This window comes from Neoarius graeffei, chromosome 19 (genome assembly GCF_027579695.1).
Source record: "Neoarius graeffei isolate fNeoGra1 chromosome 19, fNeoGra1.pri, whole genome shotgun sequence".
Taxonomy (NCBI): domain Eukaryota; kingdom Metazoa; phylum Chordata; class Actinopteri; order Siluriformes; family Ariidae; genus Neoarius; species Neoarius graeffei.
In genome coordinates, this window is record NC_083587.1 from 69,983,887 (window position 1) to 70,011,393 (window position 27,507).

At 44.6% G+C, this 27,507-nt stretch overlaps 1 protein-coding gene across 3 annotated transcripts in view; it reads right to left on the reverse strand.

Moving 5' to 3' along the window:
- The window catches only part of nod1 (nucleotide-binding oligomerization domain containing 1), a 38,917-nt gene extending 12,971 nt beyond the window's left edge, over positions 1–25,946 (reverse strand). For 2 of the 3 annotated variants that reach the window (XM_060900556.1, XM_060900554.1), the window contains exons 1-4: positions 25,773–25,946; positions 4,781–5,120; positions 4,519–4,693; positions 2,626–4,438 (exon numbers count right to left, since the gene is read on the reverse strand). In XM_060900556.1, coding sequence (XP_060756539.1) covers positions 2,626–4,438; positions 4,519–4,693; positions 4,781–4,972 — 2,180 coding nt within the window. In that variant the 5' untranslated portion in view covers positions 4,973–5,120; positions 25,773–25,946. The remainder of the gene's footprint in view (positions 1–2,625; positions 4,439–4,518; positions 4,694–4,780; positions 5,121–25,772) is intronic. The other variant, XM_060900555.1, reaches the window with a different exon arrangement.
- Between the last annotated feature and the right edge of the window lie 1,561 nt (positions 25,947–27,507).

Genomic DNA, 27,507 nt, shown 5'->3' on the forward strand with positions numbered 1-27,507 from the left:
GGGAGAACAGCGAATCATGGGGAACAAGGGGAAAATGGAGAACGGGGATCAGAAGGAACATGTAGAACAGGGGAACATGGGAATATGGGGAACAGGGGAACAGGGAGAGCAAAAGAAATAGGGGGAACATGGAGAACGGGAACAATGGGAACATGGAGAACAGGGGGATCAGATGAATCATGGAGAACAGAGAACAGAGGGAACATGGGCAACAGGGGCAACATGGGTAACAGGGGGAACATTGAGAACTGAGGAACATAGAGAGCAAAGGAAATAGGGGGAGCATGGAAAACAGGGAGAACCAGGGAACATGGAGAACAGAGAAAACAGAGGGAACATTGGAACATGGGGGAACATGTGGAACAGGACAACATGGGTAACGGGGGAACATGGGTAACAGGGGGACATAGGGAACAGGAGGAACATGGGTAACAGGGGGACATAGGGAACAGAGGGAACATGGAACATTGAGAACATGGGGAACATTGAGAATATGGGGAATAGGGGAACATGGAGAACAGAAGAAATGGAGAATGGGGGAATAGAGGGAACACGGGAACAATGGGGAAGAGGGGAACAATGGGAACAGGGGACCAGGGGGAACAAGGGGATGAAGGAGAACAGGGGAAACAAAGTAACATGGGGAACAGGGAGAACAGGGGAACATGGAGAACGGGAGAACAGAGGGAACATGGGTAACAGGGCTAACAAGGGGAACAGGGAGAACAGAGGGAACAGGGGGAACCTGGGCAACTGGGGAACAGGGGATCAATGGGAAAAGGGGAACATGGGGAGCAGGGGGAACACAAGGAACAGGGGAACATGGGGAGCAGGGGAACAGAGGGAACATGGAGAACAGGGGGATCAGAGGAATCATGGAGAACGGAGAACAGGGGGAACATGGAGAACAAAGGAAATAGGGGGAACATGGAGAACAGGGAGAACCGAGGAACATGGAAAACAGAGAGAACAGAGGGAACATGTGGAACAGGGCAACATGGGTAACAGGGGGAACATGGGAACATTGAGAACATGGGGAATAGGGGAACATGGAGAACAGAGGAAACAGAGAACAGGGGAATAGAGGAACATGGTGAACAGGGGGAACAGAGGGAGCAGCGGAACAGGGGGAAGAGAGGGAACAGGGGAACGGGGGAGCAGGGGGAACAGATGGAACATGGAGAACAAAGGAAACCAGGAACAGGGGAACATGGGGAACATGGAGAACAGGGGAAACAGGGAAAATGGGGAAGAGAGGAACATGGGTAACAGGGGGTACAGGGAGAACAGAGGGAACAGGGGAACATGGAGAACAGGGAACAGAGGGAACATGGAGAACAGAGGAACATGGAGAACAAAGGAAACGGGGGAACGTGGAACAGGGATAACAGAGGGAGCAGGGGGAATGGAGGAACAGGGGAACATGGAGAACAGAGTAACATGGAGAACAAAGGAAACGGGGGAATATGGGGAACAGGGAGAACATGAGGAACAAGGGGAACATGGAGAACAGAGGAACATAGAGAACAAAGGAAACAGGGGGAACATGGGGAACATGGAGAACAGGGGGATCAGAGGGATCATGGAGAACAGATGGAACATGGGCAACATGGGTAACATAGAGAACAGAGGAACATGGAATACAAAGGAAACAGGGGGAACATGGAGAACAGGGGGAGCAGAGAGATCATGGAGAACAGAGAACAGAGGGAACATGGGCAACAGGTGCAACATGGGTAACAGGGGAAACATTGAGAACAAAGGAAATAGGGGGAACATGGAGAACAGAGGGAACATTGGAACATGGGGGACAGGGGGACATAGGGAACAGAGGGAACAGGGGGAACAGGGAGACATGGGAACACTGAGAACATGGGGAACAGGGGAACATGGAGAACAGAGGAAATGGAGAATGGGGAATAGGGGAACATGGAACAATGGGGAAGAGGGAAACAATGAGAACAGGGGACCAGGGGGAACAATGTGGAAGAGGGGAACAATGGGATCAGGGGGAACAAGGGGAAGAGGGAGAACAGGGGGAACAAAGTGACATGGGGAACAGGGAGAATGGGAGAACAGAGGGAACATGGGTAACAGGGCAAACATGGGGAACAGGGAGAACAGAGGGAACCAGTGGAACATGGGGAACAGGGAAAATGTTGGAACAGGGGGAACATGGAGAACAGAGGGAACATGGAGAACAGAGGAAATGGGGGAACATGGGGAACATGGAGAACAGAGGAAATGGGGGAACATGGGGAACAGGGAGAACAGAGAGAAGAGGGGAATAGGGAGAACAGAGGGAACAGTGGAACATGGGGAAGAGGGGGAACAGGGCAAACATGGGGAACATGTGGAACAGGGGAACATGGGGAACAGAAGGAACATGGGGAAAATGTGGAACAGGGGGAACAGAGGGAACATGGGGAGCAGGGGAACAGAGGGAACATGGGGAGCAGGGGAACAGAGGGAACATGGGGAGCAGGGGAACAGAGGGAACATGGGGAACATGGGGAACAGGGAGAACAGAGGGAACAGGGAGAACAGAGGAAACAGGGGGAACATGGGGATAGGGAAGATCCACTGAGATGCTTTTATCCATGAGCTGTTCGGAATTTGTCGTACCTGACTACAGTCATTTTGCTGAAGGAAGGAGTGAGCTGTTTCACACCATAGTCACTTATGTTGTTGTTGTCCAGATCGACTGCTAAACACTTCCTGTGGTGATGAAGGACGAAGTTGAGAGCACTGCAGTCTGCTGAGTGGATGTTACAGTACGCCAGTTTGAGGTAATCTGCTGAGATTCCTTTAGCTGTGAGACGAGCCACGTCCTCGCTGTGTGTCTCAAATATACAGCGCAACATCCACAGGAAGTTTGGCATCACATGCACTTTATTTCCCTTGATGTCAGTGCTTGGGTAGCGAGGCAAGCCACTCAGGTGTGTCTTTACGCTGGAAGAAAGGTAGGACTTCAGAGCTGTGCGCTTTTTCTTCAGGGATGCTGGAGGAACAAGGTGCTCCAGGAGGACAGCGTTGGATTTGGAAAGGAGGCCGCACAGGAAGAGGTTTGTGAATTGAAAGTGCTCATTTGTCTGAAAGGGATCTGAATTTCTTGGATGAGACAACGTCCCCAAACAGGACAGGCAGGTCAAATGGGATGTCTTATGGTATTCACATTTAGAGAAGAACCTCAGGATCCCATCAGGAGTGACGTGCAGGTCCAAGATGAGACAAAAGGCAGCCAGAAATGCCTGCAGTGTCACATGGAGAAACTCGTATGTTGCCAAAGTGCCACATGCGTCATAATGACTGATGGGTCTCAGAAATCCAACCTGTACCTCGTCATCGCTCAGGCCACAAGATGTTACCTCATCATGGGTGTAAATGAAGCTACTCTTTTCCAGACCCAGTAGTGCAAGCTTAGCGAAGGCAGAGAGCATCTTCAACCCTGATTTAAACGTGTCTGCGGTGCAGCGTGTGCTTCTCTTCAGGAGTCCAGCACTTTTACTGCTCCGGCTCAGGAACACCTCTGATAGCAGGAGGAAGATGTTAGTGAGAGTGATGCATGAGTCCGGCAGCTCAACATCATCGTACACACTCTGGAGGTGCTTAAAGCTCTTGAAAATGATCCAGCTGAACAATGGGAAAGAGCAGAGACCACAGAGGTGAGGGTTTGCATCCAGCTGCACAGACACCATGTCCCTCTGCTCCTGCATGGGAAAATGATGAGACAGATACTGTTTGAGATGTTCTGGTGAGAAACCTCTCAGAAACACTTTCTTCCGGATCACTCTGCTCTGGATTTCTGTGCCGGTTCGAGCCGTTAGGATTTTTCTGGAACCTTTGAGCAATTTTCCTCTCAACAGGTTCATGAGAACTAAAAGTGGGTGGGTCCTTTCCTCAGGAGAAACCACCTCTGGCACGTTTTCTAAATCAAAGTCCATCTGGATTTCATCATATCCATCAAATGTGAAAAGTACAGACTCTGGAAATCGCAGGATGTAACTGAACACCTCGCTGTCAGGGTCTTCATCTGGATAACAATTGTGTTTGAATATCAGATCCTTCAGTGAGATCTCATCAGTCTCCTTAAAGGTGCTGAACATCCTGCATCTGAATGTGAAGAAGAACTTTGCTCTGGTGTTCAGCTCTCTTTTGGACCACAGGTTCTGGAGTTTCTGAAGCAGAATGGATTTTCCCACTCCAGCATCACCCATAATAAAGATGGTCTCAGCCTGCTGGTTAAACACACCTTCTTCCCCCAGAATCTCATCCAGACTCTTCAGGAAGCCCAGACTCTCTCCTCGCTCATTCAGGATTTCCATCTGTGTATCTGTGTAAAAGTCTTCCAGTCGTGTCTCCTCCTTCTGAGAGTATGAGGTGAGGAACTGAGTGTCTCTGCCAAGTTCCTGCCTGAGTTTCTCACTGTATCTGCTAACTTGAACACAGAATTCAATGTCAGTGCAGTAAGTTTGGGATGTGAGATCATTTTTATGTGATTTTGATTAAAACACTCACTGGGGTCCGTGTTGATCACAGGGATGTCCTTCACACACTTGACAGGTTTGTAGTGAATTGCATTAAACCAAGGCCGAAGGTCGATGAATGCATCATACGCCTGGTGCAGAATGTGAATAAAATACGCAGAGGCCTCTTCGCCTTTACTCTGCGCCAACTCCAAAATTTTACGCACCTGATTATAAAATTTTTGTTTGGCCTTTACAATCTAATACAAATGTATTTGTGTGTGTGTGTGTGTGAGAGGGAGAGGTTTTGATACCTGCTCTGTTTTAGTGGGTGAACGTTGGATGATCTCGATGTCTTCATTGCAGATGAAGCCATTCATCTTCAGATTGTCTAAAATGCACTGTGTATTTTTCACCTGCTCCACTAAAACCTCTCGGTGAAGTGTGAGTAACCTGCAGGCATCAACAGGAGCCTCATCTCCATCCTGATCCACACAGCCCATCATCAGAAGCAAGGAGCCTTCACTCTCTACAAAACCCTCACACGAACTCCATTCTGTCCAGTTTTATTCCAAGTTGAGTCGATGTCTGCGTGAAACACTGTGCATAAGAAACACTCACACAGAACTTTGTGTCCACGGATGATGCTGGAACCTGAGGAGTGCAAATGAACATGGAGTTACAGCTAGGATGAAGTGATGCTCAGATTCTTTTTTAGAAACATTTAGTGCAGCGTTCATTAATAAGAGGCAAATAACTGTAAATGTTTATTTCCAACAAACAAGCAAGCAAATCCCATCACTGTGGACTGTGATGATTCTTACTAATCAGTGCTCTGTGATTCATTTGCAAGACAATTAGCAGTAGAGTGTCATTAATGCAGTCAGTTATTTATCCTTAAGTTTACTGTTGATGCTGTTTTTAATATTTAAAGTTGTGTTTGTTTCACCAAAAGCAAAAAGACTGACTGAAAACTGTACTGCTCGACATAGACCCTAATTTATTAATATTTGTGCAAACTCCAGAAACTTCATAAACATGGTAATGATTTATAATTGCACTATAATTATAAATCATATAATTGCACTATAATTATAAATCATTGCTTGTTTGTTGGAAATAAACATTTACAGTAATTTGCCTCTTATTAATGATAGCTGCACTAAATGTTAGGGTGGCACGGTTGCCTCACAGCAAGAAGGTTCTGGGTTCGAACCCAACGGCTGGCGAGGGCCTTTCTGTATGGAGTTTGCGTGGGTTTCCTCCGGGTGCTCCGGTTTCCCCCACAGTCTAAAGACATGCGGTTAGGTTAATATGGGACGGCCTTGGGCTGAGGTGCCCTTGAGCGAGGCACCGAACTCCCAACTGCTCCCCGGGTGCTGTTAGCATGGCTGCCCACTGCTCTGGGTGTGTGCTCATTGCTTACGTGTGTGTGCATGTGTGTGTTCACTGCTTCAGATGGGTTAAATGCAGAGGGGAAATTTCACAAGTGTGTGATGAATAAAGTTGTGCTTTCTTTTGTGCTTTCATAATTTCACTTTAATGATCAGACTTAATTTGCTTTCTTCCAAAAAGGGGCACGAGGCATAAAGGACCTGAACTGCCCATGCTGCTCTATATTAGGGATGGCATGACTACTGTTTTTTTTTTTTTACCAGTCAACTAGTGGTTCAAAAAAATGTATAGACTTGATTTCTTTTCCATAGTTAAAGCAGCAACTGTTTCAGGGTCTCACCGTTTTATTTGTGCAGTAAACAAGGTATCAAATCACACTTCAAATTACATTTCCAGCTTTATTGCTTTTTATTCTATACTGTTAACAAAGTGAAAGTAAATAAATTGGTGCAATAAATGTGCAAAATAAAAATCTGTCATATTACTATCACTAATATTTATGGACGCACAAGTGGGTAAACTGCACTCGTGTAGATGAGCTGGTGGCTCAGCTGGCATCGCTGCTTCTGAAACTGAGAGTGCAGCATATTACTGTGATGGAAACCATAACTCACTAACGTCTTTAATAAAAACAGGGTCTGTTGGTGGAGAGAGAAAAAAAGATTGGACTCCAATAAATAGACAAAATATTATTGTGCACATTTAAGTAATGTGCGTACTTGTTAATAGTTTGTCAAATGAATCTGTATTGAGTGGTCATTGCTAATTCAGTTGATTTGGCCCCTGACTGTAAAAAGTTTGAAAAGCCCTGCAGTAGATACAGTGGCATGCAAAAGTTTGGGCACCATTACTGAAAATGTCCGTTTCTGTGAATAGTTAAGTGAGCAGAAGATGAACTGATCACTAAAAGGCATAAAGGTAAAGATGATACATTTCAGTGTTTTCTGCAAGATTTGTGTATTATTTTTGTTTTGTCCAATTGGAGAGTGAAAAAAGAAAAGGAACACCATGCGAAAGTTTGGGCACCCCAATACATTTGAGTTCTCAGATAACTTTTACCAAGGTTCCAGACCTTAATTAGCTTATTGAGCTGTGGCTTGTTCAAATTCTTCATTAGGAAAGGTCAGATGATGCAGATTTCAAAGCTGTATAAATGATCTGACTCCTCAAACTTGTACCTAAAATCAACAGCCATGGGCTCCTCTAAGCAACTCCCTCGCATTCTGAATAATAAAATAATTGATGCTCACAAAGCAGGAGAAGGCTACAAGAACATAGCAAAGTGTTTTCAGGTAGCTGTTTCCTCAGATTGTAATGTTTTTCTTTAAACATATATTTATTGTTTTTTTGTGTTAATACAACAACATCTAACATTTAAAACATCAACACATGGCAGTGATGGAAATAAATAAATAAATAAATAAATAAATGAAAATACATACACACACGCACGCACGCAAAAAAAAAGTAGGATACAGCGAATATTCCCAACAACAAATTAGATATTTTTCATTATACTTATTCTCCCAACGCCTCCCCCATATCTCTACTCCTTAACAGTTCCAGAAATAGCTTCCAAATGTTGTAAAATTCAGAAGCCCTCTTTTTAACAATATAGGTCAGTTTCTCGAGAGCCAAACTCGATATCAAGTTATTTAACCAGTGGTTAAAAGAGGGGCAACCAACATTCTTCCAACACAATGCAATACAACGTTTGGCCTGTAGTAAACAAAGGTCAACCATTTTTCTTTCCTTACATGATAAAGTACACTTATCTGGATACATGCCTAAAATACATAACTTAGAGCATAAAGGTACAGGGGAAGTTGTGATCTGAGAGATATACCTTAACACTGAGCTCCAAAATTTTTGTACCTCTTCACATTTCCATAAACAGTGATAAAGTGTACCCTGGTGATTGTTATACTTATAGATCAGGTATATTAGGATCAAATTTATTCAATTGTACAGGGGAGATGTATGTTCGCATTGTCCAATTGAATTGTATCATTCTCAAATGAATGTTGATGGTTTGAGTGTGTGTTTTTAAGCAATTTTGCTCCATTCAATGAGTGAAATATCTTCTTGTAAGTCTTGTATCCACTCCTGTCTCTTACTATCAGCATTTTCCTTATGATTTTCAACCAACATGTTATAAAACTGGGAGACCAGTCTTTTGCCAAAACAGTCTTTTGTAGCTTGTGTTTCTAAGATGGAGAATGGAGGCTGTTGCACTGAATTGCTTAAGTGTGCCAGAATAAAACTTCTAAGTTGTAAATATTTAAAGAAGTGATTCTGCGGTATATCAAACTTTGCCTTTAGCTCAGAGAATGACATTAGAGTATAATCCTCATATACATCCTGTAGTTTTACTATGCCCTTGTTCAACCATGCCTTAAAACCCATGTCGTTCTTTGCCAGGGCAAAGTAATCATTACCCAAGATTGGGGAGAAGCAGGACAACCCTGGGGAGTCATCCAACAATTTTTGAACTACATACCAAACAACAATGGTGTTTTTTACAAAAGGATTAGTAGAATTTTTCTTTAATGTTTTAAAGGGTGCGGAATATAGATAGCTATTCAATGACAACCCTTTAGAGGACAGTTTTTCAATTTCTACCCAGGGCGTGAAAACATCTTTCGAAAACCAAAACATTATGGCCCTCAACTGAGCAGCCCAATAATACCATTCTAAATTTGGCAACTGTAGCCCTCCCCTCTCATAAGGCAAATAAAGAAGTGAGAGTCTGAGTCTAGGCTTCCTATTATTCCAGATGAAATTAGAAAGAAGCTTTCTGATCCTAGGGAAAAAAGAAGGAGGAGGGGCCAGTGGAATCTCATCTCATCTCATTATCTCTAGCCGCTTTATCCTTCTACAGGGTCGCAGGCAAGCTGGAGCCTATCCCAGCTGACTACGGGCGAAAGGCGGGGTACACCCTGGACAAGTCGCCAGGTCATCACAGGGCTGACACATAGACACAGACAACCATTCACACTCACATTCACACCTACGGTCAATTTAGAGTCACCAGTCAACCTAACCTGCATGTCTTTGGACTGTGGGGGAAACCGGAGCACCCAGAGGAAACCCACGCGAACACAGGGAGAACATGCAAACTCCACACAGAAAGGCCCTCGCCAGCCCCGGGGCTCGAACCCAGGACCTTCTTGCTGTGAGGCGACAGCGCTAACCACTACACCACCGTGCCGCCCGGCCAGTGGAATCGATTGAAAAAAATATAAAAATTTAGGTAATATAGACATCTTTACAATGTTAATTCTTCCCAGTATAGAAAGAGGTAGTGTTGTCCATCAAGTCATCTCTTCTGACATTTCCCCTACCATGGGCTCATAATTGGCTGAACTAAAATTACTTGTCTTTGGGGTTATTCTGATGCCCAAATATTTAAATCCCTCTGTGGCGTTCACAAATGGGTGGGATACTACTGGTTTCTTCCTCTCGTTTACATTTAAAAACAAAATAGATGACTTTTCTTTTACTTTGAACCCAGAGATAATACCAAACTGATTAAACAACTCTAAGAGAGATGGTATCGATTCTGCAAGATGTGATAAAAACACAATAGTATCATCAGCGTACAATGCTACATTGTGTAACATATCACCAGTCTTAATACCATGAATTGTGGGGTGAGATCTAATCGCTACTGCTAATGGTTCCATGGCTATTACAAAAAGTAGAGGTGAAATTGGTGACCCTTGTCTTGTGCCTCGAAGTAACTCAAAAGGTTGAGAGATAAGGTTATTAGTAGATACCATTGCTGAAGAATCAACAAGTAAAATTTCGACCCGTCTACGAAAGTAATCACCAAATCCGAAACACTTAAGCACCTCGAGCAGATAGGGCTATTCGACACGGTTGAACGCCTTTTCCGCATCAAGTGATAGTATTGTGGTATCAGGGAACTCTCCACACTCGTGGATAATATTAAGAACTCTCCTCACATTGTGGAACCCCTGACGATTTTGCACAAAACCGTTCTGTCTCCATGTATAATGACTGGTAGAACCCTCTCAAGTCTCATAGCTACAGCCTTAGCTATGATCTTTGCTTCAGAATTTAAAAGTGATATGGGTCTGTAAGGCCCGCGTTCGGTTGACACTTTGCCTGGTTTTAGAATAAGAGTGATCAGCGCACAATGTAACAAAGCTGGGAGGCAACCCCTATTAAAGGATTCCAAATAAACCTCTAATAATGGGACTAATACTTTCGCTTTGAATAATTTATAAATATCTATCGGAAGCCCATCAGGACCTGAAGCCTTACCTCCTCTCATATTTGTAATGGCGTTAGAGAGGTCATTCAAATTTAATTCCCTCTCTAGTTCCGTCTTTATACCTTCCGGAATACAGGGAAAGATCAGTCCATCCAGGAAACTATTTTGTTTTACCAGGTCTTGTGGGCTATCAGAATTATAAAGGGTTTTATAATATGAGACAAATGTGTTATTAATTTCTGTGGGATCTGTGGATAATTCTCCTTGATCGTTCCTAATTGTATTGATGGCTCTGTCAGATTCCAGTTTCTTTATCTGCCAAGCTAGCAATTTATCTGGCTGTGGCAGCGGGGGCGTGGTCAAGCATCGGTCTGTGACCGGAGGGCGGAGTCAGGGAAGGTAAGTGGCAGAATCACTGCACCTGATGTCAGTTAACGTGTGTTTGTGTGTCTTCCCCAGTGACCGCACCCTATATAAGTAGCCTAGTAAACTAGACCCACCCGCCTAGCGGCCAAAAATATTTTTGCCTACGAGTGGGTCTAGCCTCGGACCATATAAACAAAACACCCCGGGCATCAAATCGTGCCTGCCAATCACAACACAAGGTTTTTGTTTGGATTCTTTGGGCAGGCTTTTGCAGGAGTGACGACAAGGCTGCGCGACGCTGGAGAAAGCACAACAGGAAAGATGGCTACGGCTATTGAACAGCGCTCGTTTGACTCCGCTTTGGAATCAGTTTTAGAAGAATTAGACTTGGAGTTTTCATTGAAACATGAGCAGGAAGAAGCTCTTCGCTCATTCCTTTTCAAGAAGGACGTTTTCGCTGTTTTGCCGACCGGCTATGGCAAAAGTCTGATCTACCAGCTGGCTCCGCTCGTAGCCAAAAGGATGGGGCTAGTTTGTGCAGTACGAAGAATTAATAAACAGCTTTGAAACATTACTTTTTGATTGTTTCTTATTTTCCCGTTATTTTAAATTTAAGGGAAATTATTTCACCAAACACCACTAAATAAAAACTCTCAAAAACAGTTTAAGCAAACCCTTGAAAAACACTTGAAAAAAAAAATAAGAGTGTATGTTAAGTATGTGGTACAGACTCCAAACTTGTGGTCATAATCTCCAAACTTCTTAATATCTAGAACCTGTTTATTAATTAATACGCATTTTGAAAAATTATTTATTTCAAGGCCTCCCCCACTGCTTTCTGTCGCTCTGACTATGTCACAGTCACTGTTGCGCTGATTGGTCAGAGCGTTGGCCTATACGCACAGAGACAGTTTGAAAGACAATGGGTTGTTCCTACCCACACCCTTCGGAAATGTCTACGACCGAGACCAGACTAAATATTCACATTTAGTCTGGCTTGCCAGGCTACTGTATAAGGAGAGAGAGAGCAGAGGAAGAGAGCTCTCTCCCCAGCCAGACGGATGATACGTGTGCGCGTGTCTGTGTGAACTGGGAGAGTGTGAATGCTGAAAAGCTGCTAGTAAAGGAGTTTTTGAAAACTCAGTTCTGGCCTGCCGTCCTTCTGTGCTCCACCCACCCGTCCGAATTGCAACACTGGCTTTTCACCCTGATCATGAAAAGTCTGTTTCAGTCTTATTAGACCATCTTTAGCCTTAAGCATGGAAAGCTCCTCGTATTTTGCTTTAAGGATCAGTAATTCCTGTTTTCTTTGTGTTGAATCATCCATAATAACCTTTCTCTCTAATTCTCTAATTTTTGAGTCTAATTCATTCATTGTCTGTTTAAATTTGTTAAATTTAGAGCTAGTGAAGCTTATTATTTGTCCTCTCATATACGCTTTAAAAGCTTCCCACCTAATAGCTGCAGTTGTTTAATTGGTATTTATTGAGAAATAGAGATCAATGTGTTCCCCTACAAATTTTATCAAGTCAGAATCTTGTAGCCATTTAGGGTGTAAGCACCAGTTAGTCGAGCGCCTATTCACTTGATCAACGTTATAAAATAGTGAGGTTGGGGCATGATCTGACAAAACAATACTATCATATATACAATTAATTATACTGGGTAGCAGAGATGAGGAAATTAAAAAATAATCTATTCTAGAGTGAGTTTTAAATACTGCTGAGTAGCATGAGAATTCCCTTTTGTTGGGGTTTTGAGTTCTCCACGGATCACAGAGATTCAGGTCTTTTATAAATTGTTGTATTTTCTTTCTCGTTTGAGAATAGGATGTATCTATCCCAGATGAGCGATCAAGCTTTGGGTCTAAAGCACAATTTAAGTCACCAGCCAATATTATCTTACCCGAGAGGGTGGCCACCAACAGGAATACATTTTCAAAAAATGACGGGTTATCATCATTGGGGCCATATACATTAACCAAAATGATATTTTCTCTCAAGAGGGTTCCTTGAACCACCAAAAATCTACCAGCTTTATCATAGATAGTGTTGTTTACTTGGAAAGGCACCAAATTGTGAATTAACACCATAACCCCCCTCGAATGGGAAGGGAAACATGATGCTAGCACTTTGCCTGGCCATCTCCTACGTACTTTGACCAAGTCTTCTCTGAGTAAATGAGTCTCCTGGATAAACACTATTGATGACTTAAGTTGTTTAAGCCTGGTAATAACCTGTTTTAGTTTAGTCACCTTCAGATTGTAACGTTATTAAGAAATGGCAGTTAACAGAAACAGTGGAGATCAAGGTGAGGTCTGGAAGATGAAGAAAATGAAAGAACTGCTCGTTGGATTGCTAGAAAGGCAAATGCAAACCTGTTTGACTGCAAAAGACCTTCAGAAAGATTTAGCAGACCCTGGAGTGGTGGTGCACTGTTCTACTATGCAGTGACACCTGAACATATATGACCTTCATGGGAGAGTCATCAGAAGAAAACCTTTCCTGCATCCTAGCCACAAAATTCAGCATCTGAAATTTGCAAATGAACATCTAAATAAGCCTGATGCATTTTGGAAACAAGCCCTGTGGACTGATGAAATCAAAATAGAACTTTTTGGCCACAATGTGCAAAGGTATGTTTGGAGAAAAAAGGGTGCCAAATTCCAGGAAAAGAACACCTCTCCAACTCTGAAGCATGGGTTTGGATCGATCATGCTTCGGAGTTGTGTTGCAGCCAATGGCACAGGGCACATTTCATTGGTCGAGGGAAGCATGGATTCAAATAAATACCAGCAAATTCTGGAAGCAAACATCACACCATCTGTAAAAAAAAAAGTTGAAGTTAAAAAGAGGATGGGTCCTACAATAAGACGATGATTCAAAATACAGCTCAAAATCTACAGTGGAATACCTCAAGAGGCACAAGCTGAAGGTTTTGCCATGGCCCTCACAGTCCCCTGACTTAAACATCATTGAAAAACTGTGGATAGATCTCAAAAGAGCAGTGCATGCAAGACAGCCCAAGAAACTTGTAGAACTGGAAGGCTTTTGCAAGGACGAATGTGTGAAAATCCCCCAGGTAAGAACTGAAAGATTATTAGCTGGCTACAAAAAGTGTTTACAAGCTGTGATACTTGCCAAAGGGGGCGTTACTAGGTACTAACCATGCAGGGTGAAAAACTTTTGCTTTGGGCCCTTTTCCTTTCTTATAATTTTGAAAATGTAAAAGATGAAAATAAAAAAATTGTTTTTGCTTAAAATATAAAGGGAATGAGTCATCTTTAACTTTATGCCTTTTGGAGATCATTTCATCTTCAACTTGCTTAACTGTTCACAGTAACAGCAATTTTGACCAGGGGTGCCCAAACATTTGCATGCAGCTGTGTTTCTCTGTTCTGCATGCCTGGGATGGACCGGGATAATCTGGGATGGACCATCACACAGTGGAAACGTGTCTTCAGTCCTGAAACATCTTTTAATTGTTGTGAGAAGAAATGGCAACATTGTAAAGTGGTAAATGCTTTACTGTCCAACTTTTTTAAAATCTCATCTCATTATCTCTAGCCGCTTTATCCTGTTCTACAGGGTCGCAGGTAAGCTGGAGCCTATCCCAGCTGACTACGGGCGAAAGGCGGGGTACACCCTGGACAAGTCGCCAGGTCATCACAGGGCTGACACATAGACACAGACAACCATTCACACTCACATTCACACCTACGCTCAATTTAGAGTCACCAGTTAACCTAACCTGCATGTCTTTGGACTGTGGGGGAAACCGGAGCACCCGGAGGAAACCCACGCGGACACGGGGAGAACATGCAAACTCCACACAGAAAGGCCCTCACCGGCCACGGGACTCGAACCCGGACCTTCTTGCTGTGAGGCGACAGCGCTAACCACTACACCACCGTGCTGCCCCTGAAATGTATTTATTCTCATTCATCTCATTATCTCTAGCTGCTTTATCCTTCTACAGGGTCGCAGGCAAGCTGGAGCCTATCCCAGCTGACTATGGGCGAAAGGCGGGGTACACCCTGGATAAGTCGCCAGGTCATCACAGGGCTGACACATAGACAACCATTCACACTCACGGTCAATTTAGAGTCACCAGTTAACCTAACCTGCATGTCTTTGGACTGTGGGGGAAACCGGAGCACCCGGAGGAAACCCACGCGGACACGGGGAGAACATGCAAACTCCACACAGAAAGGCCCTCACCGGCCACAGGACTCGAACCCGGACCTTCTTGCTGTGATGCGACAGCGCTAACCACTACACCACCGTGCTGCCCCTGAAATGTATTTATTTTGAAAAAAAAAAATTCATGATGTAAAACATCAAATAATGTGGTGTTGTCTTGTTTTGAATGCAACAGAGGTCAGAGATTATTTACATATTATTGTTTTCAGTTTTAATTTCAATTACAGCACACCGTCAAGAAGAACCTTCACAGACATACTACACCATCCTGACTTTTTCTGATCTGGGGTCGTACAGGGAATGGTTTAACAGGATTGTATGGGGAATGGTTAATTAACATAACACACTTGGTACCTGCCTCTGCTGGTTATATTAACAAGTGCTCTCTCTCTCTCTCTCTCTCTCTGTATGTTTATGGAGTAAGTGGAGAGTGTTTTTATCCCCACTGTGTTTACAGTAAACAATACAGTAAAAAAGGTGATTATCAGTTTCATGTTGAGTTGGCTGCTTCCTTGAGTACCTTCAGTAACTATTATGACTGATTCAGTCTGCAGAAAAAATATATATATACAGGAAAGGTGTGTCGATATGAGAGTGAAAACATGTAGGTGTGAATGCACCAATGGGCCCTGAGGGTTTAAGGGGTGAGATCAGGAAGATTATCTTATTACTTTAATTATTTTTGTGAAATATTCTCATATTTTCATTTTATTGTGACCACCTCAGGGCTGTCAGCTTGTTGGGGTGCTGGCCCTTTAAATGGGGAGTTCCCTGGGATTGTGTTCACCTGTCTTTGTTTTCTGTATATTCTCCTCTTTTAGGCCTACTCAGGTGGGGTGGACGGCATTGTTTTGGCTTGTGTTGCTTTTATTTTTCATGCCTCAACATCATACTTTCATGCATTCACTCTTTGCATATACTACCGATAACTGATGTTGAGTTATGCTTTATATCTTATTCTTGATCCATTTATTGAATAAATTCTTGAGTTTCTGAAATTTGTGTCATCCTCTCTTTTGTGATGGTCTTGAGCCAGACTGTTACAGTGTACTTAAAAAAAAATGTGTTGTAAAATTCTTGCAAATTTCATATTCACTAAAATCATATTCCTTAAAATACTCTGTCAGTCTGCAGTTCATTTTTATCTAAATGACAGCTCCAGAGCCTGTGTTCTACTCCTGAGCCTGTAGTATGTTTGAATCCCTCTTCTTTAGATGGAGCTTCAGGAAGACGGGTGAATGAACTTACAGGTTACGTCCGAAACCTTCTTAGAAGATATTTATAGAGCAGAGCACAAGACATATTGTAAGAAACTGCATCTCAATAAAACACAGACCACTTTATTAATCCCAGAGGGAAATTCACATATATAATAATTGTGGCAGCGGGGGCGTGGTCAAGCGTCGGTCTGTGAATGGAGGGTGGAGTCAGGGAAGGTAAGTGGCAGAATCACTGTACCTGATGTGAGTTAACCTGTGTTTGCGTGTCTTCCCCAGTGACCACGCCCTATAAAAGGAGAGAGAGAGAGCAGAGAAAGGGGGCTCTCTCCCGACCCAAATGCATGTGTGTGCAAGAGTGAATGAGCTGAAAAGCCACCTATAAAACAGAAAATAAAAAGTTTCTGAGAACTCAGTTCTGGCCTGCCGTGCTTCTGTGCTCCACCTACTTGCTTTGGTTCTACAGTGGTGCCAAAACCCGGGACGGAGCGCAGAAGGAGACAGTCCCATGGAGTCCTCCCCCTTCAAGGACCTGGTCCATGCCCTCGCCTCGGCCCAACAGAGCCAGCACCAGGTGCTGGTCGCCCTCTGGAAGGAGCAAGAACAACGGTTTGAAGCCCTGGTGCTGGCACAGCAGGAAGATCGCCAGGCGTTCCGGCACCTGCTCGTGTCAGCAGGGTCCACCATCACCACCACCGCGGACCCTCCCCACCTCACCCTAACGAAGATGGGTCCACACGATGACCCCGAAGCCTTCCTCACTCTTTTTGAGCAGGCAGCAGAGGCATGGGATTGGCCGGTGGAACAGCGCGTGGCGCACCTCCTCCCCCTGCTAACGGACGAGGCTCAGCTGGCCGCGCTAAAGCTCCCCGCCGACAGCCAGCTGGTCTACGCCGACCTCCGCAGGGCCGTCCTCCAATGTGTGGGGTGCACCTCGGAGCAGCAATGGCAGCGCTTCCACGCACTGTGCCTAGAGGAGGTCGGCTGGCCGTTTGCGTTTGGCCAGCAACTCCGGGACGCCTGCCGGCAGTGGCTGAGGGCCAACAACTGCGATGCCGAGGGAATCATCAACCTGGTGGCACTGGAACAATTCACCGCCCGACTTCTGGAAGGAACAGCGGAGTGGGTCCAGTGCTATCGCCTGGCGTCGCTGCATCAGGCCATCGAGCTGGCGGAGGACCATATGGCGGCTGTTCTGACAGCAGGACATCGTGTCTCCTCTTCTCTCCTCTCTTCTCTCTCTCTCTCTCTCTCTCTCTCCCCTTCTGTTTCTCGTCCTCACCCCATTCCCCCACCGTGGAGGCGGGGGCCGGCTCCACCCCAGCCGGCCCGCTGCACCCGCAGTGCCCTACCGTTTCCTACTTCCATGTCTGTGTCTTCCCCCCCCTCAGGTGAGTGAGCTCCAAAACACCGGTGCAGAGGGAGAGCCTGGGCCGGTATTCTGGGCGCAATGGTCCGGATCCCCGACGCGCCATTGACCGCCCTCGATCAGGCCAGAGCGTATCGCATACCGGTGAGTATCCAAGGGGATACGTATTGGGCTTTGGTGGACTCCGGCTGTAATCAGACCTCAATCCACCAAAGCCTGGTGCAAGACGAGGCATTGGGGAGAGCACAATTGGTGAAGGTGTTGTGTGTGCACGGGGATGTTCACAACTACCCTTTAGTGTCGGTCCACATTCTATTTCGAGGGGAGAAATTTAGAGTAAAGGCGACGGTTAATCCTCGCCTTACCCACTCGATAATTTTGGGGACTGATTGGCTGGGATTTTGGGAATTAATGTCACATTTAGTGAAGAGTGGGGCCTGCCATAATTTAGCAGGGGGAGGTCCCGGTGTGGCATTGGCAGGAGCAGCTGTCACAGAGCCGTCTACATCATCACCACGTCAGAGTGAGGAGCAGTAGGCTCCTCCTCCCTCTCTCAGGGAATCCCTCGCGGATTTCCCATTAGACCAGTCACGAGACGAGACTCTGCGGCATGTGTTTGACCAAGTGAGAGTAATCGATGGTCAAACGCTCCAGCCAAACGCCACCCCGTCCTTCCCCTATTTCTCCATTATTAAGGATAGGTTATACTGAGTGACGCAGGACACTCAGACGAAGGAACCGATAACACAGCTTTTGATCCCAAAGAGCCACCGGGAATTTATATTCCAGGCGGCTCACTTTAATCCCATGGCCAGACACTTAGGGCAGGATAAGACATTAGCCCGAATAATGGCCCGGTTCTATTGACCAGGGATTCACGGCGGTGTCCATAGGTGGTGTACGGCGTGCCGCAAATGCCAGTTAGTAAATCCAGCGGCCATTCCAAAAGCGCCTTTGCACCCTCTGCCATTAATCGAGACCCCGTTCGAAAGAATTGGGATGGATCTCGTTGGGCCATTAGATCGGTCAAAATGAGGATATCGCTTTATTTTAGTTCTGGTGGACTATACAACGCGATATCCAGAAGCAGTGCCTCTTCGCAATATCTCAGCACGCAGTATTGCCTTCCGTGTCATCTCCCGAGTCAGAATCCCCAAAGAGATTCTGACTGATCAAGGCACTATGTTTATGTCATGCACACTGCGTGAACTGTATGGGTTACTGGGAATTAAGCCCATCCGCACCAGCATTTATCACCCACAAACAGATGGCTTAGTCGAACGGTTCAACCGCACCCTCAAGAACATTATTAGAAAATTTGTAAGCAAGGACGCACGCAGCTGGGATAAATGGCTCGAGCCTCTGTTATTCGCAGTGCGAGAGGTCCCACAAGCCTCCATAGGGTTCTCCCCGTTTGAATTATTATACGGGTGTAAGCCGCGTGGCATTTTAGATGTGCTGCATGAAAATTGGGAGAAGACCTTCAACAAGCAAAAATGAAATTCAATACGTTATTGATCTGCACGCCAAACTCCACACCCTCACGCACCTAACCTAGGAGAATTTGCGGCAGGCCCAAGAACGTCAAGTCCGTCTGTACGACAGGGGCACGCGCCTTAGGGAATTCACACCGGGAGAGAAAGTACTCGTGTTGTTGGCCACGTCAAGCTCCAAATTGATCGCCAGGTGGCAAGGACCCTTTGAGGTCACACGGCGAGTCGGGGACGTCGACTATGAGGTGCGGCGAACAGACGGGTGGGGCGTTACAGATTTATCACCTCAATCTGTTAAAACTTTGGAACGAGGAGGTCTCCATGGTGTTGGTGGTTCCAGAGAAGGCGGAGCTGGGGCCAGAGGTTCAAAAAGTACAGTTGACATCGCCCACCGCTCCAGTCCCCTGTGGAGACCACCTCTCTCCGATCCAACTCACGGAGGTCGCCCAGTTGCAGACAGAATTTTCTGACATATTCTCGCCCCTGCCCGGCTGCACCCACCTCATAGAACACCACATTGAGATGCCCCTGGGGGTGGTAGTGCGCAGCCACCCTTACAGACTGCCTGAACACAAAAAAAAGGTGGTTCAGGAAGAACTCGAGGCCATGCTTGAAATGGGCATCGTCGAGGAGTCCCACAGTGACTGCAGCAGCCCAGTGGTCTTGGTTCCCAAGACCGATGGGTTGATCTGGTTCTGTGTGGACTATAGAAAAGTCAACGCGGTGTCTAAATTCGATGCGGACCCAATGCCTCATATTGACAAGTTGCTTGATCGACTAGGCACGGCTCGTTTTTATTCAACACTGGATTTGACAAAGGGATATTGGCAGATCCCCTTGACTCCGTTATTCCAAGAGAAAACGGCCTTTTCCACACCGTTTGGCTTACACCAGTTCATCACACTTCCTTTTGGGCTGTTTGGGGCACCTGCTACGTTCCAGCGGCTTATGGATAGGGTCCTCCGTCCCCACCCTACCTACGCAGCCGCATAGTTGGACGACATCATTATTTATAGTAATGACTGGCCGCGACACCTAAAACATTTAAGGGCCGTCCTTAGGTCGCTGAGGCGAGTGGGTCTCACAGCCAACCCGAAGAAGTGTGCGATTGGGCGGGTGGAAGTACGGTATCTGGGCTTCCACTTGGGCAATGGGCAGGTGCATCCCCAAATTAATAAGACAGCAGTGATTGCAGCCTGCCCGAGGCCCAAGACCAAAAAGGGGGTGAGACAGTTCCTGGGGCTGGCTGGCTACTATTGTAGGTTTATACCTAATTATTCGGATGTCACCAGCCTGCTGACTGATCTCACTAAAAAGGGGGCACCAGATCCGGTCCAGTGGACGGAGCAATGTGAGCGGGCTTTCTCTGAGGTAAAGGCTGCACTGTGTGTGGGGCCACTGTTACACTCCCCTGACTTTTCTCTCCCCTTTGTTTTGCAGATGGACGCATTGGACAGAGGGCTGGGGGCTGTTCTGTCCCAGGAGGTGGAGGGGGAGGATCGTCCAGTGCTGTACATCAGCCGGAAGCTGTCGGTGCGTGAGGGCCGGTACAGCACCATAGAAAAGGAGTGCCTCGCCATTAAGTGGGCGGTCCTCGCCCTCTGCTACTACTTACTGGGACGCCCTTTCACCCTCTGTTCGGACCACGTGCCCCTCCAGTGGCTCCACCGCATGAAGGATGCCAATACGTGGATCACCCGTTGGTATCTGGCACTCCAGCCATTTAAGTTCAAGGTTGTCCACAGGCCGGGGGCGCAGATGGTCGTGGCGGATTTCCTCTCCCGCCGGGTGTGTGTGTGTGTGTGTGTCAGCTGCAGGCCGGATGGCTCCCCAGCCTGAGTCGGGCGGTGGGGGTATGTGGCAGCGGGGGCGTGGTCAAGCGTCGGTCTGTGAATGGAGGGTGGAGTCAGGGAAGGTAAGTGGCAGAATCACTGCACCTGATGTGAGTTAACCTGTGTTTGTGTGTCTTCCCCAGTGACCGCGCCCTATAAAAGGAGAGAGACAGCAGAGAAGGGGGCTCTCTCCCAACCCGAATGCATGTGTGCATGAGAGTGAATGAGCTGAAAAGCCACCTATAAAACAGAAAATAAAAAGTTTCTGAGAACTCAGTTCTGGCCTGCCGTGCTTCTGTGCTCCACCCACTTGCTCTGGTTCTACAGTAATATACTAATAATCTATTTCTAACCCAGGGTTTGGCTTAGAAATAAAAAACAAATTCACCCAACTACTATTTTTATGGATGTGCAACATCAAGGAGAGGAAATGTGACTTAACACAGCCCTTTAAAAGCAGATTAAAGGTCTTTACACTTCCAGCATGATGTGAATTAACTGTGAAAGTACAAAAAAAACCTGTTGAAATATTTAACACAACATTAATACTCACATTAAACATGACACGATTATGTGATCATTCCACAAAAATAACTGCGTGACTGGAGTCAACAAATGATAACTTGGTGCTTATTCTTTTACAAAATAAAAAGGTGGTGGTGGATACATCTTATCCTGAGAAGTTGGTGAGAACGCAGGGAGTTCTACTGCTTGGTTCAGAAGTTGCTGAGACTGATAGCAAGCTTCACCACGCAAAGTAGGCTACGGGTCAGAGACTACACACCCACTCTTCCATCCCCCCCCGACATTGCCTTTAACGTTGTTATCTTCATCATTTTTGTTGACCTTATCAAACAGCCCCGGGTTCTGAGACACAAAAAAATGCATTAGAGACTCCACCAAGCCTGCAGGAGGGTGATGACGTTTCTGCAACCTGTGCACTGATTGGTTGAATGTGTTCCTTTTGCAGATTTAAATATTAGAAAAATTAAACCTGCTTTGAAATAAATAAACATCACTTTTTCACACACAAATATTTGCCTTTGATGTCAAAGTCTTCGTTAATGGAATAGTTGTTTGAAAAATTATATTTACTGATAATGGGCAGGGTGGCACGGTGGTGTAGTGGTTAGCGCTGTCGCCTCACAGCAAGAAGGCCCGGGTTCGAGCCCCGTGGCCGGCGAGGGCCTTTCTGTGCGGAGTTTGCATGTTCTCCCTGTGTCCATGTGGGTTTCCTCCGGGTGCTCCGGTTTCCCCCACAGTCCAAAGACATGCAGGTTAGGTTAACTGGTGACTCTAAATTAACCGTAGGTGTGAATGTGAGTGTGAATGGTTGTCTGTGTGTCAGCCCTGTGATGACCTGGCGACTTGTCCAGAGTGTACCCCGCCTTTCGCCCGTAGTCAGCTGGGATAGGCTCCAGCTTGCCTGCGACCCTGTAGAGCAGGATAAAGCGGCTAGAGATAATGAGATGAGATGAGATGATAATGGGCAGCCATTGTCTAAAGGTTAGAGAAGTAGTCTTGGGCCCAAAGGGTCAACAGGTTGACTCCCTGGACCGGGTGTTCTGATAAACTGTCCTACACGTCAATGCGTCCTACAAAGCCCCACTGCGCATGCGCAGAGCACATCTTGAAGTGTTCCAATAAAATGAAATAATTCAAAATTAGTTGTGGAAGTTTGTTTTCTGTGTGCTGTTGCGTCGCCAGACAAGGAGAATGGCTAGATGAATAGGAGAAAGGTAAAACTCAGTTAGGTGGAGAAAATGAGTTTAATTCCAGAAATGGTGGCCTGACACTTTAAGTGGAATGTTATGCTTCTCTGGGTTGGATGTGTTAAATGAAAGTAAGCTTTAAAAAAGTTATTGACTGAATGAAAACTGTATTGATGTTCAAATATGTTGTTATGCCGTTTTATGTCTTGCAGTAAAAATAACAACATTTAATTACATTACATTGTGTAAGTGAGACATTAATTGTTCAAGTTGCTGATACTTACAAACTATAAGTAAGGTGTAGATTCTGCAAGTAAACCTTACAATCAGGAATTAGGTTCCATTACACAGCTGAAAGTAAGAGAAACCCATTTAACACCAGTAAACACTACTTTGCTCCAAGTCACCTTTACTAGCTGGTATGAAGTAAACATTACTAGTTGGTTTTAAGCAACCTCAACATTCAAGTTCCAAGTAAGGATAACAAATATTTTCAGTGGAGATTACTTTTAAATGTAAAGTAAAGATAACTTGAAAGAGAACAAGTTATATTACTTCATTTATTTGAGGCAACGAGTTTCCACCTTTTTTTCAAGTAAGCTTAACTTATTCTTTTTTTACAGTGAGTGTAGTATATTCTGGTGGGGTCATTTGAATTGTCAAAACTTCCTATATTCATATGTTAATGTAAGGCATATTCTGATGGTCATTGAGTTGTCAGAAAATCCTGCATTCATATATTAAAGTAAAAGAATATTCTGACGAGGTCGTTTGAACTGTCAGAATGTCCTACACTCCTATTTTAATGTAGAAGCATATGTCAGAACACCCTACATTCATTTGAATAGTCAGAACGTCCTACTTACTGTAGAAGCATATTCTGACATGGTCATACGAGTTGTCAGAACGTCCTGCGGCGTCATTTGAATTGTAATAAAGTCCTACACTCATTTTAATAGAGCAAATGGTACTTGTGAATAGTGACAAAAAAAACCCCTATTAATTCTACATATTCTGACAGGGTCAATTGAAGAGTCAGCGCGTCCTAGATTCCTATGAACGTAAAAGCATATTCTGACGGAGTCGTTTGAATTGTCAGGACGTCCTACATTCATATGAATTCTGACAGGGTTGGTGGGCGTTGTATCAGTGTAGAAGCATGTTCTCTGCAGAGGGAAAAACCGCGAACTATGACTAAAAGTTAAAGTTGAATCCATGGGCGTCGGCACCACTGAATGTGAAGGGGATGTGTCCCCTTCACATTTCATAATTCTTCGTTTGGACCCCCCCACATTTAACATAAAATATTAGTTCACCCAGTGCCGTTTCTATTGCTTCGTGAAAGAATCCATTCCATTTGATCGATAAGAGAATACACATACCACTGAAAATCCACTCCAGGTTTTCTGGGTGTTACCTACAACAACTCAACGCATGCGAGTGAAGTGAATCTCGGTGCGAGCAGAGAAATTTTGGTGCAGCTGCTCGAAAGTGGAGGAGGTGACGTCAGCCCCGTTGCCACCTCACAATGTCTAGCTTTTGCTAAAACCTTGTTCTTTTGTTATCTGCCCTCAAAATTAACCCTAGGCCATGTTAAATTAATGTTCAACTAAACAATGAAATAAGCTTAGCCTAATGGGGTATTCTTGGTTGATGATGAATTGTTCGCAGTATTTGCTCCTCCCCAGATACAATGAACATAAGGAAATTCTTTACAAAGAAGCAGAAAATAAGTCAAAATTTCCCCACAGGACAGGTTTTTTTTTTGTCCCAATGGAAATGTTAGTGCAGGTAGCTGGCTAGTCAATGTTAGGAGATGTATCAGCTAGCTTAATGTTAGCTATCATTTAATTCAAACCCAGTAGGCCTGCCTTACTGTAATGCCAAGAATGAGGTCAAGTCTGCTCTGATGATATTTACTGATTTCCTGTTGTGATTTGAAGAACTTGTTTTGTCTGGTCTTTGCCAGTTTTCTGGAAAGTAACATGGGAAATCAGTGTATGGGGAAGGAATAGTAGAAAGGAAAGCAATGGAGAGAGATGGATGTTATTCTAGGTGGATTGTGAAGGAAAGCGGGATAAAAGTTATGAAGTGGTAGAAATTGTGGTGGCACCAATGTAAGGAGTTATATCTATAAATCTATTTGTGATACTGATCTATAAATGTTACTGTAGTACCACCATTGCATGTAGGTTGACAAAACTGCACTTGTTCATTGTGTGAAGTTCTCTTTTATGTGTCATTGCTTGACACAGTGTAATTTTGTGTTATGAAGACTGCATGATGCCATGTCATTTTTGTTACATCACTAAATCGGAAAAAAGTAAAACGCACCCACTAAAGTCACTGTTGGTGGTGAACAAAATTGCAACAGTTCATTGCGTGAAGTTATTTTTTATGTCACCGTTGTGTGATTTTGTGTTATGAAGTTTGCATGATGCCTGGTCATTGTGCGAAATTATTCTTATTTTTAAACATACAGTTGAGTGTCACCATTGCTTGGCCCAGTGGCATGTTGTTACATCTAAAACTAAATAAAAAAGGAAACACAAAATAAAAAGTAAAATGCACCCATAAAGTCATTGTTGGTGATAAATTGTGTCACATACATCTCATTATCTTGGGCATAAAAAACAGGCTGATGAATATATGGACTAGTTGAATGAGGACTTACTGTTGAGTCTCTAAAATAGTCATTGAATTAAGTGACTTTTGTAGGTAAAATTAGGTGTTTAACAACCTGTAAAAATAAAAATACACCAGAATGCAGGAAATGGCATCTAATTAATAAAAAATTGTCTGAAGGAGGACCCCCAGATCCCCCACCCATTAAAAATGCTTCTGACGCCCCTGGTTGAATCACACTGTCGGATAATGTAGGACTGCTCCACAGACATGTCTGACATCCCCTCCTACCGCTTATCAGAACACCGGCAGGAAAACCATGAGCAGAGTGAGCCAATGAAAAAGCTCATTCCCCGCCTCTGTGTCATGGCTGAAGTGCCCTTGAGCGAGACACCTAACCTCCAACTGCTCCCTGGGCAGCCCGTTGCGTCAGTGTCAGGGGTTTATTCTGCACACTTCCGGGTGGTAGGGAAGGGCTGCACGAGCGAGTGGGCGGAGATTTATCTTTGTTCTCAGCCATAATGCGCGCTCGCGGAGGAATTCACCTCAGAGACCCGCGTACAGGCAGCTGTTAGCTTAGCTTAGCTTAGCTTAGCACATCAGAGCGGAGTGGTAAGACCTGAAGTGTTAATCACCGACACAGCCTGAAAAGCTGTTAGTTTATCTCGGAGCTGTTAGACCTCACAGTGTAAATAAGCGCCGTTTTAAAACTTTCATAAAACCGGACACTAAGGAACAGTGAAGAGGTTAAACTAAAGTTTTTGTTTAAATTTTATTCTGCGCTCCAGCTGAGAACAGTGAAATTTAAACACACACACTCGGGAGAAAATAAAAGTGACCGATTAATGCTCCTACCGCTTCACAGGATCCTGTAGTGCTGTTTCTCCTGACAGAATTCTCTCCAGAACCGCGATAAATAACACGAATAAAACAAAACAGTGAAAATGAAAGTGGACTGAATGTTCCGTGTTTGAGGGAGCTGAGGGAAGGGCGGTGTTCAGATGGGGAACATGAGCAGTGTGAGGGATCTCTGAGGCTTGATGAGGAAGTGAAAGTGAAAAATGCTGAAATGTGAGTGATTCCTTTGTGTAAACAGCTCAGGGAGGTGACTGATACGCTGTGGAAAGTCTACACATGGTCAGGATTTCTACTTCATATATTTCTGATTTCTGCAGACCTTCCTGAACTGAAATACGTTTCTCTTTGGCATGTTTCTTAATCAGAAGTAAAGTTCTAGCATTTAAAGAACTTGCCTTTTGACGATTCCACTGAAAGGTGCAGTGTTTACATTTATGACCTACTGTACTGATGGCAAACAGCATTACTCACAAATTATGAGTCCGTAATATTCGGCCATTTAAACATGATAAAACCCTGTGCTGTAGTCTGATTGATTGTGACAACGCCAGGGGCATTGAGATATTTCTGCTATTGTTAGGATCATTTGCATCGCAAAGGGTTTGAGAAATTGGGTAGTCAATTTTATTTTTATAGTGCTTTTAACAATAGACATTGTCGCAAAGCAGCTTTACAGAATTTGAATGGCTTAAAACATGAGCTAATTTTATCCCTAATCTATCCCCAATGATGAAGCCTGTGGCGACGGTGGCAAGGAAAAACTCCCTCAGGCGACATGAGGAAGAAACCTCGAGAGGAACCAGACTCAAAAGGGAAGCATCCTCATTTGGGCAACGACAGAGACAACATGACTATAACATTAACAGTTTTAACATGAAGTCAGTTTTGTTGATGTTATAAACTCTTCATTGATGGAAACTTGAGTGCAAAACTGTTCATGACAACTGCAGTCCTAAAGTTAGCAAGTCAACTGTAGTCCTCAGCCATAAAAGCATTACTGTAAGAGTCCAGAGCGTCCTCCAGGTGTGACTTTCAACTGTCCACATGGGGCCGTCCTCCACAGGAGTGACACAATGAGACTCCAACCAGACGTAGGGCATCAGGATTGACCAGGCAGGAAGATTTTCAAGTTTGAGTTTCAAGTTCATGTTTAACAGTAACGGTAAAATGATATGTCTATCAGTGTGTAATGTTAAGATGTTAATGTATAAAACACTGAAAGCTGAAGCAATGTGAATAGCAGGCAGTATTTCAAATTTAATATTAAGAAATCTGGGACTTTCACACACAAGTCTCTTGAGTTTATTAAGTGGAGGATCTGCAGGCTGAAACACCTTGCTGATGAGAGAGATCAGAGGAGAAATACCAGACTGGTCTGAGCTGACAAGAACTCTATTATATAAAATAATCACTCTTTACAACCTTGATGAGTAGAAAGGCATCTCACAATGCACACCACATCAAACCTTGAGGTGGATGGACTACAACAGCAGAAGACCACATCAGGTTCCACTCCTGTCAGCCTATTGACAGCCAAGATGACAGGAGGCTATGAGGGATGTGCATCTCCATCACTGAGGGTGATGTGATATGCATCTCGATGCATTACCAATGATCTGATACATTCAAGATACATATGAAGTAACTACTAATGTGATATGATACGATTCACCCTGTATTGTGATATGGTGTGATTTGACAAGATTTGATTCAACACAATACGATTCAGCCT